Source organism: Eublepharis macularius, chromosome 3, assembly GCF_028583425.1.
Source record: "Eublepharis macularius isolate TG4126 chromosome 3, MPM_Emac_v1.0, whole genome shotgun sequence".
Lineage (NCBI taxonomy): Eukaryota > Metazoa > Chordata > Lepidosauria > Squamata > Eublepharidae > Eublepharis > Eublepharis macularius.
Genome location: NC_072792.1, coordinates 26,419,596 through 26,438,592, shown reverse-complemented (window position 1 = coordinate 26,438,592; position 18,997 = coordinate 26,419,596). Strand labels below are relative to the sequence as shown.

General features: G+C 42.3%; 1 protein-coding gene across 1 annotated transcript in view; it reads left to right on the top strand.

Annotated features, from left to right (window-relative positions):
* GPC6 (glypican 6) overlaps nucleotides 1-18,997 on the top strand; it is a 1,020,154-nt gene that overhangs the window by 545,158 nt on the left and 455,999 nt on the right. The window contains exon 3 of the mRNA XM_054974100.1: nucleotides 17,160-17,551. Coding sequence (XP_054830075.1) covers nucleotides 17,160-17,551 — 392 coding nt within the window. The remainder of the gene's footprint in view (nucleotides 1-17,159; nucleotides 17,552-18,997) is intronic.

The window sequence follows — 18,997 nt, the reverse complement described above, 5'->3', positions numbered from 1 at the left end:
GGGCAGTTTCTGCTTCTGTGCGCTTTATAGATCAGTGAGAATAGAGGATGTCATCTTTATGTTGTGCCAGCCTCTGAAGACATCTGCCCAAGGAAGCACTTTTAATTCCTGATGCAACCTGCATCCCTTCTGGACCAATGGGAACTCTCTCCACCATGTGGTGCACACTACATCTTGCAACCAACTTCCACCGTTTCTATAGATTTCATTCTTACACAGCAATGAGCCCCATGGCGCAGAGTGGTAAGCTGCAGTATTGCAGCCCAAACTCTGCTCACAAAATGAGTTCGATCCTGGCAGAAGCCAGGTTCAAGTAGCCGGCTCAAGGTTGACTCAGCCTTCCATCTTTCCAAGGTTGGTAAAATGAGTACCCAGTTTCCTGGGAGTAAAGTGTAGATGACTGGGGAAGGCAATGGCAAACCACACCGTAAAAAGTCTGCCAAGAAAACATTGTGATGCAATGTCCCCCCATGGGTCAGTAATGACTCGGTGCCTGCACAGGGGACCTTTACCTTTTTACCATACACATCAATGTGACTAATTAAATGTAAATCTATCTACTATTCTAGATCTAATCAGAGATCTAACCCAGCAATCATGTTGTAAAGTCAGATTGCCCTATTACCAGTGCATTAAACTTGAACTCAGCAGCTAACCAAAGCAAGCCCCCCCCACCTTTTAGGGAGAAACATTTAGTTTATAAATATGCCAGCTCTGCATAGTTAAACTCTGAATTCATTTGCTTTTGTGGGGATTAAGTCAGAACCTTAATGCTACACAAGCATAGCTAGGAGCATAACAACAATTAATCAGCCAATTTTTAGAGCCCACAAAAGAAACTGGTGTCATCCGTATTGCAGGCTTTACAAGACCAACCATATCTTCAACAGAAATAAAACAAACAAATAAATCACAAAAGGGAATATTTTCTATTAACATGAACTGTATAATTAAAGTATGTAAAAGTGAGAAACTTAATGGAAATTGGAGAGGAAGTTCAGCTATGAATTTAAATACTGACAGTTCTAAATGAAATTGGAAGCAGTTCAAGTTTCAGGATTTACATTTTAGCATTAATCATAAATGAATTTTGGGACAAATTCCATTCTGTAATATGATTATTATAAATAATCTGAATTAAGAGTATAGAGTAATATTGGAAACAACCACATCTAGTTGCTGTTCTAGGGTCTGGATTTGTGTCGTATTGCTCAAGAGGATGAGAGGTAGAAAGATAGAGACAGAGAGAGCGATTCAACAAATATGTAACTGACAGGTTGATTTTCCAATCAACAATGTTATACACAGATTCTCCCATTTCCTCCAGAACAAGGAAATGAAATGGGAAGAGAGTTAACCCCACCTCCACCATGAAGACAATCTTGTCTCTCCCCCCGTTAAGAATATCCGGTCATGAGTCTCCCATATCTACTTTAATTGAAAATGAAAGGAGGGGGAACCCACCCGGTACAGACAACCATGTTACACTGTATTAAGAGGTAGTGGTTGGGTTTAGGTGGGCTGTGTCCATTCAAGCATTGACGAATAAAGTTTCAACCTGAGCCAAACTTCATTTGAAAATATTGGAAAGGCTCCTTGTGACAGGCCCAGCCAGGTAATGCCAAAGGAGGGAAAGAGCACTGGCAACCCTTCCCAGGGGAAAAGCTGTCTAAGGTCAAGGGATTCTCCACAGGAGCCATTCCAGAGGCCTCCAAAGCAAAGACAGCAGCAGGCCTGGCCAAGCAAGAGCAGCCAGCAGCGACAGTCCCTCCATAGTCTCACACCCACACAAAATGGTCTGCTCTGAGCCAAGCCTGCTTTTTAAACACCTTACAAGCAGTTTGAAAAACTCAGCCTTCAAAACTCCTTTTTACTGAATCCTCATTGGCCAGACAAGGGCCGTTTCCGCACACGTTGGATAATGCACTTTCAATGCATTTCAGCAATCCTTTGGAAGTGGATTGTTGGATAATGCACTTGCAATCAGCAATCCTTTGGAAGTGGATTTTTTTTTGTTTCACACATGAAAAACCAGTTCCAAATGATCACTAAAGAGCATTGAAAGTGCATTATCCATCATGTGTGGAAGCAGCCAAGGAGCGCTCTTGCACTGAATGGCCATTCACTCCCCATTCTTGCCTCACTCCTCCTTTCCGAAGCCCCAGATTAATTTGGGCATCTTGATCTGAGTTCCCGGATATGTCTGGATATTCTCTGCTGAAATTGACATAAATCCGGCTATAAAAGTCAGATCAGGAAGCCAGATTGCACACCCTGTGAATTAAATTGAGCTTTTGATAAATTGAATAAATTTATCCAACAGCATTTAATTGTAGAAAGTGAATACTTAGTCGTCACTAGTATTCTGAGTTAATTCATTCGGATTTAAAGTACCTCTTAATAGGAGACTCAATTGAAACTTTAATTTAGGCAGCTTTTACATTCCTTTGCTTTCAAAAATGTTGACAGTTCCACTGAAACCTATTTCCATTCTTTAATTGCTATACAATACACTAACAAATGATTAAAAGGATAAATCAAAACTTTTTCCTAAAGCGTGAGGTTCCCAGTCATTTTAATAGTTTTTTTGTGTGTTACCAAGATGTTTATTATACACTCATTTGCAAAACAATGAACTCTTACTGTTTATGAAAGTTTAATCTCTTATCCGTTTATTGCTTTAATATATCTCACATTGGTAAGGTTTACTTTTAAATGAAATCCAGGATTGTGGTATGTGGATTCTATTTTATACGTAGCCAACCGACAGCATGAGTAACATCATAATTGTATTCATCTACAAAGCAATTAAAACTGGGGTAATTGCTTCTCCTTCACTCGTATCTGCATATAAAGTAACAGAATTAATATTTTATCATTTGGCACTGCTTTGTGTTAGCAGAATATTTTGACATTCATTTCTGTTTGGCCCTGGGCAATTGGGCAAACCTTTGGAAAAGTTCAGCTGAACTTAAAACATTGCAAGATACAAATTTACTACTGGAGTGTTTCATTGAGTCTTAGCAGTAAAAAAGAGTTTTGAAGGTTGAGTTTCATATATCAGAAATGTACACTGTTTTTAGTAAGGTAGATCCAACGCAAGTTTTACAAGCACTGAACCCACAGAAATAACTGTGCTAAAATTAATTAAAAATAATATTGATAAAATAAATCTGTAAGATCTATGGTATTCCCCTTTCCTATGTATGGATGTGAAAGTTGAGCAATGAAAACTCACAGGAAAAAATTGATAATTTGAAATACGGTATTGGAGGAGAGTTTTATGGATACCATGCACTGTCAAAAAGACAAATTTGTGGGTTCTAGTAGATCAAATCAAGCCTGAGTTCTCTCTAGAAACTAAAATCACTAAACTGAGCCTGTCATACTTTGCTCACATCATGAGATGACAAGACATGATGGAAAAGACAAGAATGCAAGTTGAAGGCAGTAAGGAAAATGGAAGACCTAACGTGAGATGGATTCTCTTAATAAAGGAAGCCACAGCATTCAGTTAGCTGGACCTGAGCCAGGCTGTTAATGGTAAGATGTTTTGGAGGTCATTAATTCATAGGGTCACCATATATTGGATATGACTTGATGGCACATAACCTGCCCATGTACAGTCTATAAAAATCCAGTCTATTGAAAAAGTCTATATAGCAACATCCTAAACAGAGACAGATCCTTCTAAGTCCTTTGAAGTCAGTGAGCATAAAAGGTAACTCTACTTAGGGTGGCATTGATTGATGTTTTTTTAAAAAAAATTATAGAACAAGCTTTTGTAGGTAAGTAGTTCTGCTTGCTAGTAGTAGAATTGCTATTGGAGCAGCTGGTTGGACTTTCAGAATGCAAGGTGATGAAACAAGAATTTATTTAGAAACTTGATAATGTCAATCAAGAGGTAAACAAGGATTATGACTTCTCACAATATTATTGCTGAGAGTAAAATTTCCAGGAATAGCATTTTGGGCTGTAGGGGAAGGGAAAAGCAAGAAAGTCATGCTCTGCTGATGGAAAATCTGTCTATAGAAACATGCTGGTGGATCTACCCCACAGATTGTTTTCAACAAGGCCTCAGATCTTCTCATGGTGTTTTCTTATTAGCAGCCATTCAGAGAGGAATGGCCCAAACAAAGCCTCTTAGGATGGCTATCCAGCAGATACTCATATTTTGGAGTTTTCTTTTTACCTCATGCACTGACAGGCATACATGCGCGCATGCACACTTCTTTCCATTGCTTGTCATAAACAAGTTGCTGTTAGTGGAAAGTGCCATCAAGTCACAGACAACTTATAGTGACCCAGTAGGATTTTCAAGGCAAGAGACATCATGTTTAAATCAGGTCTCATATTACCTCAGCAACATGGCAATCATCATAAAATTGATCCTTTGCCTAGGAATACTGAAGGAGACAGTGGGGTTCCCTCGCCCCTGTTCCTGAGGTGATCATGCCAACTTTTCTCACATGACTTCAGAGGTAAAGCAGCCACATGAAATGGCTCCAGACAGGGCCACTGAGGTAATGTAGACCTTCAATTGCCCAGGAGACAAGATGGTTGCTGACTACTGAACACCGAAATGTTATGATAGTATTATTAACTGAATGTGTTAATTTACCCGCTTCGAAACTATTATGGGCTGACTCATCTTCGGAACCCACTCAAGTACCTCAGTAAATCCTATTGCAGTTTAGCAATGTCTTGTGTATAAAGAAGAAGAAAAAAAGATCTTACAGAGGGCAGGAAACTCTAGTATTGACTGTAGCAGGAGTACCTTCTTTCTTATAAGGGTTTTTCTCCTTGTCTGTCTTCAGAATGCTATTCATAGGCCTTTCTTCTAGAACTCTGCACTTTTTCTCAGCTAGTGAGGTTGCTATGTTTCTTTTCTTTCGTATCCCATTTGTTAGTTCCATTAATACATCTTTTCTTGCCCTTATCAGTTCATTGTCCTCCTGACTGCCAAGTCTACCAACAGATCCTGGATGCCTTCACTGGCCATGGACAGAAAGTGCTTGCTTGGAGGCAATATTCCTGAGATGTACTTCCATGGGGAAGCAGTTGTCAGGCTGCAGCAGTTTTTCCACACGTGTGTGAACCTTACCTTTCCTCTTCAATACTACCCCATAGTAGTCTGCTCTGGTCTGCTTTTTTTCTGGGAAAAGAGGTGGTGGAACTCAGTGGGTTGCCCTCAGAGAAAATGGTCACATGGCTGGTGCCCCCCCCCCCCCCGATCTCCAGACAGACAGGAGTTTAGATTGCCCTCCGCACCCCTCTGTCTGGAGATCAGGGGGCGGGGCCACCAGCCATGTGACTATTTTCAAGAGGTTCCAGAACTCCATTCCACTGCGTTCCTGCTGAAAAAAAGCCTGCCCATAGCTACGCAAAAAGAAGCATGAATACTGCTAGAGCCTTGCTTGCAAGGGAGAGGTTCTGTGACAAAACTGTTAGTCAACAGTCGAACTTAAAAAGGGTTTTTCAGTTGTAGGTCGTCTGATTCAAAATTAATCAGAATGTCTCCATTGGGCTTTTATACTTACTTTATTAAGGGCCCTGGAAAAAATTTAGGATGTCAGATTAATTTTCATTCATTTTTATATCGGTTGTGGGGGTTTCCTTACGTCAGTGGCCCACATTTTAAAAATGCATTAACATTTCAAATTGTGTGTGGTTCAGAACTGCTCGTGGGTGAAAATGCACTCCAAAATTCTGACTGATCCGTTCTTTTATAGTCTGGGCCATTTTTCTTAATCCATCATTATCAGAGGCATTTGAAATATTTATAGTTGGTTGATTATTACATTTTTATGGAGTTCTTAACCTCTGATCAGGCACTCTTTCTTTCTTGCTCTGAATGTTTATTTCCCTACTACAGCTCTGCTAAGTCGTCTCTGGAGATCCACCTAATGAGTTTAATAGGGAGGTGCACTTTGCTAAGCTGCTTTAAATGATCTTTGTAAAAGCTTTCGTGTTGCATTGATCGTCTTGTAATCTGGTCACATCCTGCTCTTTGGTCTATTTCATTTATGGTGAAATATATCTGGCGTCCCCTGGGCCAAGAGAAACTATCTACAAAAGTTCTTCTGGGTCAGTTAAGCCGGGCAAAAAGTTGGTGAATGTGTGCCTTCCTTCCATATAATGGGCACAATTCCAACAGGAGACTTTCTCAGGTACCTTGCAAAAGATCTTCATCCATTGAATAAAGAACTTGTGCGGCTTTTCCTGTTAGTACTGCCGAACACTTACCTCCCATCAGTTGGACCTGGCCACCCTTCCTGGTTGTTCTTGTCCAATTACCTTCCTTACTTATAGCCTTCATCCTAGATGGCTTTTATCCATGCAGACCCCAGTGCAGAGACCTATCTTCACCAGCAGAAAAGCTGGTTCGCTCCACCAAGACACAGGTGTATGCTTATTGGTTTTAGGTTGCAATGACTATGTTTTCAGGATGCAGAGGCTATACATAAATACCTTCCATGTTATGTCCACCTTTCCAAATACTCCCATTTCTTAAGTCTTTGCCTGAAGCGGCTCCCCTCTCCACTACCATTACTTTGTTGTGCTTTCATTGTTCTCATTGAGATTTGAGTCCAGTAGCACTTTAAAGAATAACAAGATTTTCACAGCAGAAGCTTTTGAGAGTCAAAGCTGACACTTGAAAGCTTATACGTTGAAAATGTCGGTCTACAAAGCGCCACTGGACTCAGATCTTGCTCTTTACTGCAGACTAACCCAGCTACCCTCCTGAAACTATCCATATTGAGAGTGTGTGTGTATCTTGATGCTTTGCACATTGCATAGCTGACCTCTGAGAAATTGTTGTTTGCATGCTGGTTTGACCAGTGTGAGATAGGGTTGCCAGCCTCCAGGTTGTGGCTTGAGATCTCCTGGAACTCCAGGTCACAGTGCTCAGTTCCCCTGGAGAAAATGGCTACTTTGGAAGCTGGACCCTGTGGCATTATACCCCCGAATGTCCTCCCCAAACCCTCCCCTCTTCATGTTCCACCCCCCAAATCTTCAGGAACTTCCCAACCTGGAGCTTGTCGCACTGGTGTGAGAACATTGCTACTTAGGTAATCTGTGAAGTTTTGTCCTAGACAGTTCCTATGCTGCCTCTCCAGAGAGGCGCAAGCTCATGTATATAAAACAAAACATTGTTAAAATCGTAAACCAGCCATAAAAATGAAATGACATTAAGCCAGAGCATAAAAACAGCACAAAATATTCACCAATTGTAAATGAGTCTGATAAAACCATTCCCAAGCTATAAGCTATAAGAGAGTGAAAACAATTTCAACAGGTTGAAACTTTAATGAAAAAAAATGGCCTGGTGCCTAAATGAGAGTAGGGTAGGCACCAGGTGAGCCTCAAGGCGAAGCGCGTTCTATGAGTGAGGTGCCCCCACTGAAAATGAAGTAAATGCGTCCCCATGTGAGTCCCCCTGTTGTCCCCCGATCTCCTGGTTTGGTCCCCCAGGGACTTGGCAACCCTCACCTGCCCTATGGTGCCAGACTGAGGCCTGCTTTTCTGGCCAATGCTGATGGAGACTCCTCTCCTTATGCTGCGTCAAACCACTTGAGTGGTTTGGTTGGTGAGCCATCTTGTTCACAACAGCCCATGTAGTAGGTTAGGCTGAGAGAGAATGGATGCCCCCAAGGTCTTCCTGGTCCTAGACCGACACTCAATACAGTACACCATGCTGGCTTATAGTAACTGTATGACCCGAACGAGGACTGTGGGTTCAGTTTTTGATTAGTTACTATCCAGTTGCCCATCCCTAGACTTTACTGCCATGGAAAATATCTAAACAGGCTGATAGAATGTGTGAAAATAGAGCTGTCTTGCCTGGATTGGCTCATCAGTGAGTTTCCAGGTTCAGTACAGAGAAGTGCCATTGTAATCTGTTACCAGGTAAAGTCAATGCTACATTGCTTAGATTCTCTCCCTGCAAGGTATCAGTAGCAATCCAAATACGGAAACTGAAGGCTGGCAAGGAATCCCAAGTGGGAAAAGAAATTCTACCCTTGCAGCCGCCTCTCACTCCAAAATAAGTTGATGTAGGGACTTGAATAGCCCAGCTTATTACTTCTCTACTCCCGCAACAAATTCTCAAGTGCTGTCAACATTTTGAGGGCAATGAGCATGCTCTGTCATGCCCCATCAGCCTGTTTGGGATGGGTGGATTTTTCTTTTTTTCTAAGTTCGCAAATGGATGTTTTTCTGCATATTTGTGGAGTCCCTGAGTCTGCAGATGGGCTTCTTTGCCTTTGTGCTAGGGACTGGACCATAAAGTTTGCTATTACAAGGAATGATGCAAGATCACTCTGTAATTTTACTCCCTTTCTGATGAAATCTTCTTTATTGATTTGTCTTTCTGAAATGCATTTTCTTTGCATCAATGAAATATGATCGCAATTGCTCCTTTTTTCCCCTTAGAAACTATTACTTTGTGGTGACAAAAACAGTTACGTGTTTGCTCAAATTATTTTCCTATCCTTTTGTTTTGCTTTTCTACAAGCATATAGAAAGAAAAAGACAGCAAATTGTTATAACCTTCTAGAAATAGCTGTACAAATCTAATGTGGATTGTAGACACACTAACGGATGTTAAAGATAAACAACTGTAAGATAAAACTGGAGTGAGGCAATTGTTTAAAGTAATTCCTATAAGAAAGTGGAGCAAAGTACTGATGGGAACAAGGGAGGAACATGAAGTAAATTTCTCTAGCAATGGATAAGTTGACTTAGCCATAATTCCAAAACATTGGCCGTTTCCACACGTCCTTAAAGAGACGTCCCACTCATCAAACGCTGCCGGCTTTCCCCCTTCACTCCACACCTCTCCGATTTCAAAATGGTAGCAGGTTGTCCAGCTTCCATTTTGTTGTGCCTTTTTGGGGACCGCAGGAAAGTGTGTTGTCAGAAAAGGCACCACAAAAACTGGTAGGCAAACAGCCTGCTACCGTTTTGAAACTGGAGACGTGTGGAGTGAAGGGGGAAAGCCAGCAGAGCTCAATGAGTGGGCCATCTCTTTAAGGATGTGTGGAAACATCCATTGTCTGAGCTCCATTGAAAACAATATCAACAAGACGATAAAAGATCAAAGTTATAGATATCTTGTTAGAACTCTGGAAATAAGCAAGATAGGGAGAACGGGGCAGAGTGTAGCTGCTGTTGTCTATGGAGTGTTTACTAAATATCCAGGCAAGAGTATGTTTCTGGGTATGATAGCATGCCTTTTGTGCTGGGAGTCTGAGAAAGATTGGGAAACCTGTTGGTGAGCCCATGTGCTGTGTTGCCTAGCAGAATCCCTGGCTGAACTAATTGGGAGATTTCAGACTTTCCAGTAAGGCTGCCTAAATTGTACTTGTTAGTAACTTGAATTTCCATTCCACTTGGTGCATGAATGAATGAAGCATCAGACTGAAAATTTGTTTCCAGCAGTCGGTTTTATTACACTTGCAAATGTTTTAATAATCTCTCCTTTAGCAAGTGGTCTTTGACAATTTCTTATTGAGTAATACTATTCTTTAATATTACTCTGACTTTTTACCCTTGATGGCAGAAAACTTTTGTTTCTATAGACCGGGGGGGGGGGATGACTGCATCAAACCAAGCACTGCCCGCCAAGGTATTATCCTGCCAGGATTTTTTTCTCCCCAAGGTTTGGATTCCGTGAACTCTGCAAAGTGAGTTGTCTCCTTCAGCCATAGGGTTGCCAGCTCCAAATTGGGAAATTTCTGGAGATTTGGGGGGTGAAATCTGGGGAAGATGGGTTTTGAGGAAGGGAGGGACCACAGTGGGGTATAATGCCATGGATCAACCTTCCAAGACAGCCGTATTCTTCTGGGGAACTGATTTCTGTGGCCTCGGGATCAGTTGTAATTCTGGGAGATCTCCAGCTACCACCTTTACCAGGGATTGCCTTGTTGTTTTGCACCACCTAGAGGTTGGCAACCCTATTCAGCTGAGCCAACCCAATAATTTTTATTGAGCTTCAGTTGGGCTGTGTTTTGTTGGTGGGTGACAAGTAGGATAGGACTAGTGTGGTGTGAGACACAAATTAACCCACCACTGAAAATATAGTATCATCCAAAAGAAAGCTGGGCTATTTGGACTGCTATTAAGGCAGGTCTTCATTTTGAAAGGAATGTTTTCCCACTTTCGTGTACAAAACAGAATACTTGGGGGAAAGAAGGTTTCAGACAGTATACCTTAAAATGTGTACGTTGTTGTTGTTTTTGTGGCAAGTGGTGTAAATTGAAGTATGCAAGGTGCTGTAGACCTTTGATTTATTGCATGAGTGATATTTTCACTTTGACCTTGTGAGAGCAAATGAAATATTTCTTCAAGAGAGCACCCTAACATGGAGGTCTTCCATCAAACGAATGAAAAATACTGGGGAAAGAAAAGCTGTTTCCAGATCCACTACCGGTTACATGTACCAATTTGTCTTGTCAACACAAATTGATAACAGATCTGAAAGCTGTGGACAAATCTGTTGCTGGTGTATCCTTGGTTAAACCGGTTCTCGTTTGTGCCTGAAATATTAAGCGAGGCTCAAAAAATACAGACATTCCATAGTAAGTTGGACTTGGCCCGTACCAAAGAGACATAAGGACTAAGTAGTAGAGCATCTCATTTCCATGCAGAAGGTCCCAGGTCCCAGGTAAAGGGATCAGGTATTTGGTGATATTAAAATCTGTGGAATCTAGAGCCACTGTCAGTCACATTTGTCAGTTTTGACCTTGATAGACCAATGGATTGAATCAGTATAAGACAGCTTTATGTGTTTGTGTGGATTCCCCCTTGTAAAAAAAACCCTGTTTGACATGTAAAAATCCAATCAGCAGTTAATATACTGGAATATATATTATTATGATAGCTTTGGCTAGAGCTTTGTGCTCTTTTTTTGGCAGAAATATCTCTTAAAACAACAAGAAGGATGCTTTCTGTCATCCCCGCTTGATAACTTGCTATTTTTCTCCCAGTGTTTTAAATTGTTGCATTGTTTGCTTCCTCTTGGTTCCCATTTTTCATCTGCTAGCTCCTTGTGGCTGACTCTGTTAAGTATGATTACATATTTAATATTATGTTTATTATTTATTTAAAAGATCCGTATCCTGCCTCTCTGCCAGTAGCTTCTAGGTGGCAAACAAACAGCTAAAACGATGATTAGTTAAGACAAATAAAAACTAAGCATCAATAAAATACTTGCTGGCAGGCAACTTAAAAGACATCCCTCAATAATAGGGCCAAGCTACACATGACGAATGACACTTGAACGGCAAGTGTATTTCTCCCTGTTCACTTGCCCTCCTCTCAATCCACTTGCCGTTCAAGTGTCATTCGTCATGTGTAGCTTGGCCCATAGATTTCATAAACTTGACTTGACCATCTAATATACATCTTTATTGAGCTTAGGGGGAAGTGCAGCCTCTAGAGGGTAAGAAAATGCTACAAAATCTACCTCTTGCATTAACACCATAAATATATTTGTAATATGATCATACATATTACACAGGGCTTTTTTTCTGGGAAAAGAGGTGGTGGAACTCAGTGGTGGAACTCAGGACCGCACAATGATGTCACTTTGGGTCAGCTGGAAGAAGAGAGGAGTTTTCTAAAGTTTAAATCGCCTTCAGCGAAAATGGTCATATGGCCAGTGGCCCCGCTTCCTGATCTACAGACAGAGGGGAGTTTAGATTGCCCTCTGTGCTGCTTGGCGCAGAGGGCAATCTAAACTCCCCTCTGTCTGGAGATCAGGGGGCGGGGCCACCGGCCATGTGACCTTTTTCGAGAGGTGCTGGAACTCTGTTCCACCACGTTCCAGCTGAAAAAAACCCTGATATTACACATCATACACATTTAGGATTTAACATTCCATGTGAGGAGCCATATAGGCTGAATACTTGTAGCAACAGAAAGAACGAGAGCTCTTATTTATTACTGATTTATTTACAAAATTTCTATGCCACCTCTCCAGGGGACCTGCTCAAGACAGCTTACAAAATAAAACATAATAAAAATACAACACAATGAAAAATTAACCGTTAAAAACCCAGCATTACAGACTCAGCTAGAGCATAAAAACAACATAAAACATTGAGCAGTTTAGAATGAGTCACATAAAGTAGTTCTAAAGTTAACAGCAGACTATTAAAATGATGTTAAAAGCAAAAGCCTCTAACTATAACCAATATTAATCATAAATATTTACTTTTGTTCAGGCTCAGGCAAAAAAAAATCTTTAGCCAGTAAAGCAAGAGTTTGATTTGTTGAACAGCTCTTAATTCCAGTGTATGTCCATTCAAAGGGCATGATTATATATTCTGCTGGCAACTGGCATTAAAATAATATGGTTCCTTATTGGCATGGCAAATACCAGTCAATCTTTTTTGACAACTGTTTCCTTCTGTTGTTTCCAAAACAGAAGCAGTAAAACCTGTAATTACAGAAATAAAGAGTACAAGAATGTGAAGGTACTGGCATGGTTTGTGGGCAATTCCAGGGTCAAGTGGCAGTTTAAATGTGTTAGGGGAGAATGAGATGTTTCCTCAGCAAATACCTGTTTTTAAACTTTCATTGTCATATGATGGGGGCATTTATAAAGGAATCAGAAGAATATTTAACCCTTCTCACCATTGCCAATTCTTTCCTGCAAACAATTCTTCCTGCCTCTTTCTTTCAGCTGGGTTTATACTGGTTTCAGAGCTCAGCTGGGAAACCATTTCAAAATGACTGGTCATGAGAGAATCAGTAGTTGGCAATCCCTTTTCTATTCACATTCAAGTGTTTCCTGCCTCACATTAACGTGACAAGGAAAATTCGTATTTCCCTCATCATGTCTAGTTCTGCCCTTTTAAAACATTAGATTAGTCACGTAATTCCTTTTCTTTATTTGGTTGTAGAATAATAATAGGTTCTCACAAGTGGAGATTTGCAGGAGGCGAGAGGAAATCCCATCTCACCTTCCTAACCACATGTGAGACAGCTCTCTGCTCTCCCTCCCCTTATTAACCAAGAGATTTGGGGAGGGGGGATTTTGCTTTCCCATCCCCCTCACCAGGTCTGGCAATGGAGGGGGCATGGGGGACATGGATTCCCCCTCCTCATTCCCCACCCACCTGCAGCGCTGCTGCCTTAGTGGCAGTTACAGCAGCAAGAAAGAAGATGGAGGAGCAGCAAAAGCTCTTCCTCCTCCTCACTCATGTGCTGCCTCCAGCGCTGTTGCTTAAGCAGTGGTTTTGGTGGCAACGGGGATGGTGGGGGCGGTGTAGGCTTCCCCTCGTCCTCACCTATCTGCCCAACTCACGTGTTGCTGCCTCAGGAGCAGTTTCAGTGGTGAGGAGAGGGGGCTGCAGGGGCTCTCTCCCCCTCCTGCTCTACCAGTCGCATGCCTCCAGTGCTGATGCCACAGCGGCTGTTTCAGTGAATTTGGGGGCACTGGAGCATTGCCCAGCATGCCCATGCATTTCCAGTGAGGCTGCCTCAATGGTGTGAGAGGAGAAGGAGGCTCCCAGATGACAGGTGGCTGTGCAACTGCTCTGCTATTTTTTTTATTTAAGATTTCAGATTTTCCTGCAAACCTGGGATGGGTCCCCCACATTTGGAGTAAAATCTTCTTTCTGTCAACATGGCCTTGATCTGCAGATTTAAGTATCCATAGATTTGAGCATGTAGAGAATTAGATATATTAATGATAGGTCTGAATCAGAGTTAAATGGTGGCACATGTTTGTGTCCAAGTATAGAAATCAGTACAAATGTCTTTTTTTTTTGGCTGAAGTAAGACAGTAAGGTGTGGTAAACAGGAAGTTGGCAGAATTGCATGTGAAGCACATTATGTAATTGCTGTATTGGGAGTAATTGCTTAAGTGGAAACAAATTTTCGCATTCCACACTGCAAAGGTGTAAGTGCAGTTTTTCTGACTGTACTATCTTATATTGAAATAATACTTGTCAAAGCCTACAAAATGCCTCTGACAATAGCCACCGAGGGCCAAATCTTGTTATTGGAGCACGTTGGGATAGGGTTGCCAGGTCCCCCGACCCCCCAGGCAGACGGTCAGAGGCCCGGCACCTACCTTTTCAGTTCCCTCTCGCATGCGGGCTGGGAAGTGACATCATCATACGGGCTGGGAGCTGCTCTTGGAGTACTCTCGCGCTCTGCAGGGGGCCAAATTGGCCCAAATCAGCCCAAATCCAGCCACTATGGAGCAGTGGGAGTGCTGCTGCGCTCTGTAGCGTCCCGATTTTGGTCGAATTGGCTTGAATCCAGCCACTGCAGAGCGTGGGAGCATTATTGCACTCTGCAGCGGCCCAAACCGGACCAAATTGGGCCTAATAGGGCCTGAATTCGGCCCAATTCGAGCCCGGATCAGCCTGAATCAGGCCACTACAGTGCATAGGAGTGCAACCCGGGAGGTGTGTTTCCCCCCTCCACCGGCCAGGTAAGCAGGGGCAGGGGGTGGAGGGTGGGAGCAGAAAATCTCCCACCCCCAGTGGGGGACTGGCATCCCTAAGCTGGGAGCCACTTCCACGTAGCTGGATGCCACAATGCTACTGTAGAAGTCAGTAGTGTAACACACATAATCTGAGCAAACCGTGAGGTATATTGCCAACCTAGCCTCATGTGGTACCAACAATAAAGTACGATCTTGTATTGAAATAAAACTTGTCAAAGCTACAAAATACCTCTGACAGTAGCTGCCGAGGGCTAAATCTTGTTATTGGAGCATGCTGGGAGCCACTTCTGCGTAGCTGGATCCCACAATGCTACTGCAGAAATTAGTAGTAAAAACCCACATGATCTGAGCAAACCATGTGGTATATGACGAGCCCAGCCTCACGTGGCCTCAACACATGAAGACACCACCTCATTTCCCCGTGGCTCAAATTAGATGAAACGGTGTTGTGGATTTCTGAGAACCCTTCGAAGCAAAACTGTGATTATGTGGGTGGGACACGAGTTTGGATTAAGACCATGTGCATTTATATATGATGCAGAAAATAACATTTCGACTGATAAATGAAGAAATGGTGGAGATACGGAGCCGAAGAAACGACTTGTCAGTAGGGTTCCCAGATTCCCGCCAGTGGTAGACAAACTCCCAGGGGTTGCCCACCACGTGCATGGTGCGTGCACTCCCCGGGGGCACATTGATGTCACTCCCAGAAGTGATGTCGTTGCAGTAGCTGTGGGAGCACTCCTGCACTTTGTTTGGGGCCAATTTTGGCCCCAGTCATCCCTGCACATAGTGCGGGAGTACTCCTGTGGCTGACGCAACAACATCACGTCCAGGAGTGATGTCATCGGGCAGGCACTGGAGCAGCAGAGAGCTGACGACCCGCACAAGGTAAGTGTCAGGTCCCTCACTCCTATTGGGAGGTTATAGGGACCTGGCAACCCTTCTTGTCACTAGTTTGCTAAGATAATTTGATTCTGCATTACATTCGGGTTGAATGGGTGAAAAGTCTTTTGCTATTTCGTATTTGGTTCTGAGATCTAGTCTTGATTATTGATGAGTTTCTCCAACAGTCTTTTAAAAATCTTTTTCATAGGATCATAGAATCATGGAGTTGGAAGGGCCCTTATAGACCACCTAGTCCAACCCTGTGTCCAATGCAGGAAAAGCCTAAAACATTCATGACTATATAGCCTAGGGATTTAAATAGAGCAGATGGTCCTAAATTCGCCCACAACACCAATCAGCTCCTCTGTTGTATCTGAAACATGCTTGGATGCTAATAACACTGGGCATTTCCTTGGGTTCTGGGAGCTCCCCGTGCTTATGTCTTGGGGTCAGATTACATGAGACTCTAAATGCAAAGTGGGTTGGGGGGAAACCCCAGCCCAACTTGTGTTTAACATGTGACCTCACTTGCCTTCGAAATGGTGCATATGTGGCGGAAATGGGCTCCTGAGCAGGAGAGGCTTTGTTGGTCCCTGATTTCCATCTAGCACCCTTTTGCAGATATGAAAGTACCACGGGGGTGTTTCTTTAACTGCTGCTCCATGTCTCTGTCCAGGAGATTCATGCCTCAGGTCTAAGATGAACAACACACACACCCCCATGGCCTTTTTCTATCCACAAAAGCATGCTGAGTGAAAAGCAGGGACCAATGTTCCTGTTCTATGCGCAGACTGAGGTGCCCACCTCCCCCACCGCACACCATTTTGAAGGTGAGTTCAGTCACATGTCGAAAGCAGGTTGAGTTGGGGCTTCCCACAACCCACATCATGTTTAGTGTCTTGTGTAATCAGACCCCTGGATGTCAGATAAATCTCAAAACAAGAGGTGGGGTGGATTTACCCTTTGGGACCCAAAAGAAACATCATGTCCCGTGGCAACAGGGTAGGCCACAGGGGGAGAGAAGCCTTGATCTCGATGAAACTGGTTGCGGGATTATAAAGCATGTTGCTCTAATTCAGCAGAAGAACTCTTACATTGAACATTGGTTAATTTTATTCAACTCTTAGTTTTAGCTTGTTGATTTATTCCACTCGTTACCTATACATTTCATTCTTTCCTACTTAGCATTTAAAAAGCTGGTACACTTGCAATTTGATATCTGCAGGTATAAAGTGGTAGGAGTTTCAGTACTTAAGCAATCCTTGAAGAATAAAGGAAATGGCTTTCATAGAAGTTTCTTTAAAAGCATATTTCACATTTAGAGCTGTAGATTTGTTTTTGAACCCTCACGAGGAATCCAGTATTCACTAATCCAGTATTCTCTAATTTTAATGCGATTTTTTAAAAAAGCCTTTTCAATTCAAATGTAAGGCTGCAGCCCGATGCACACTTAGTTGGGGGAAAGCCCTATTAAACACAGTAGAACTTGCTTGTGGGTAAATGTTCATTGGATTGGCCGTTTTTATCCTTTTTTAAAAAATCGTTAAGGCAACAAAATTATTTGAGCAAATGATGTCCTCGAAGTAGTACATTTAAAGGATGCAGTAAACATGACAGACTATATTCATTATTACTGTGACGGGATTGGATTCTGGGAATTTCTGCAGTGCCTTCCCCTGACTCAAGAAGACACACTTCTTAAAGGAACAGATCCATAGAATCCAACCCAATGTTGTTTCTATTATTTTCATTATTATTCAGAACTATTATTTTAATCTTTACCAATGTGCTTCTTTTTATCTAGAATTTTTCCGCGAACTCCTGGAGAACGCAGAAAGATCCTTAAATGATATGTTTGTACGGACCTATGGGATGCTCTACATGCAGAATTCAGAAGTATTCCAGGAACTCTTTATAGAACTGAAAAGATATTACACAGGAGGCAACGTGAACTTGGAGGAAATGCTGAATGACTTCTGGGCTCGCCTATTAGAGCGAATGTTCCAGCTCATAAACCCCCAGTATCATTTCTCGGAGGACTATCTCGAGTGCGTAAGCAAATACACAGACCAGCTCAAGCCTTTTGGAGACGTACCCAGGAAGCTGAAGGTCCAGGTGACGAGAGCTTTCATCGCTGCGCGGACCTTTGTTCAGGGACTGACCGTGGGCAGAGAAGTGGCTAACAGGGTATCCAAGGTAATCAAAATGATTTCTTTTTCTTGCTGGCGCTTTCTTTTAGATTGCTTCACCGGAGATTTGAGTTCCTATCTACCACTGTGTGCAGCTTTCCATCTATGTCCCTATTATAGCTAAAAGTGAAATTGGTGAGTGAGTAACTGTAGCATGTTTGCTCCCATGGACCTTTTCGCAATGATTGCAGCGCTGCCAAGATTTCCATTTAGGACAGAACAGTGTTCATGTCAAAAGCCTTTCATTTCAGAGGTGCTTACTTGCCAGCCCCCTCCCCCCTCCCTCAAAGCTGATTAAAATGCAAAAAAAGCCAACATGGTTTAGCACTTCCTCCACTGCTCCACTTCATATGACCACTCAGGCGGTGCCTGTTTAATCCCAGAAGTAGAAAGCTAGAATATCCAAGGGGGGTGCCTGAAAACCTTCTGTCTGACATGGTTATCTGTTCAATCTTGGCGTTTCTGCCACCGATAGGCCAAAGTGGTAGTCAAAGTTAATGCAAATTATCCCTCTGTGCCAAAAAGCCCATGATATTCAATCGATCAGACAGTTTGGTTTGAAATTAATACCAGAGTTGGTAAGAAATCCTTTCCAAACTTCATTTCCTTTTCAGTATTAGTTCCTGAGTATGGTAGTTTGTGCTGTTTTGTGTGTGTTTGTGTGTGTGTGTTTGGAACTGCATACGCAATTCACAATGCTTAGAAAGCATCTGCGATTATGACAGAAGGGAAATATTTCTTTCCGCTTCATAATACAGAATTTCTGACAAATATACTTAAAGATTTTAGTTACAAAAACAGTTTTCTTTAAAAGGTTTATAATGGTTTCACTTCCCATTTCTTATGCAAATTGGACCATACAGGAGTTTTAATTGAAGAAAAATCTTTGAATGTGTTACGCTGCTCTTTATATGGTACTTTGGTTGTGTGTTTTTTATGTATCCCCAAATTCTAGCACGGTCAGATTTCTGCAAGACAAAAAAGTTGTCTCAAATGAAGATCTCTGATCGTATAGTCTACACAGTGTTAAAAAATACAGCTTTGTTCCCATGCGAGTAAGAGATTTGGGTTTCAGAGTCAGCCAGGCATTTGTGTCTTAGGTAGTCTGTTTACATGTTTCTGAATCGTCTTTGAAATTTACTGCAGCTCTGAAATTGCTCTTGGATGAACCCAGCACACTCAAGCCCTGTAGTTGATTTAATGTTTTCGTTCCAATAACTGCCCTGCAAACACATGGTAAGATGGTAAACAGGTTATGAGTGGGTATGGACAAGTTTTCCATAAACAGAATAAATGGGGAAGGCAATCCATCCGTTCATTCCAGCTCTGGCAAGTTGCTGCTGCGTGATGGGTCTGATGAAGGCTTCCATTCCATTCCACATTTCTGTTTGATTCTCGGATGATCTAGTAAGGAAGTGGGATTCTGATTCAAGATTCCCAACTAGAAAAGTCT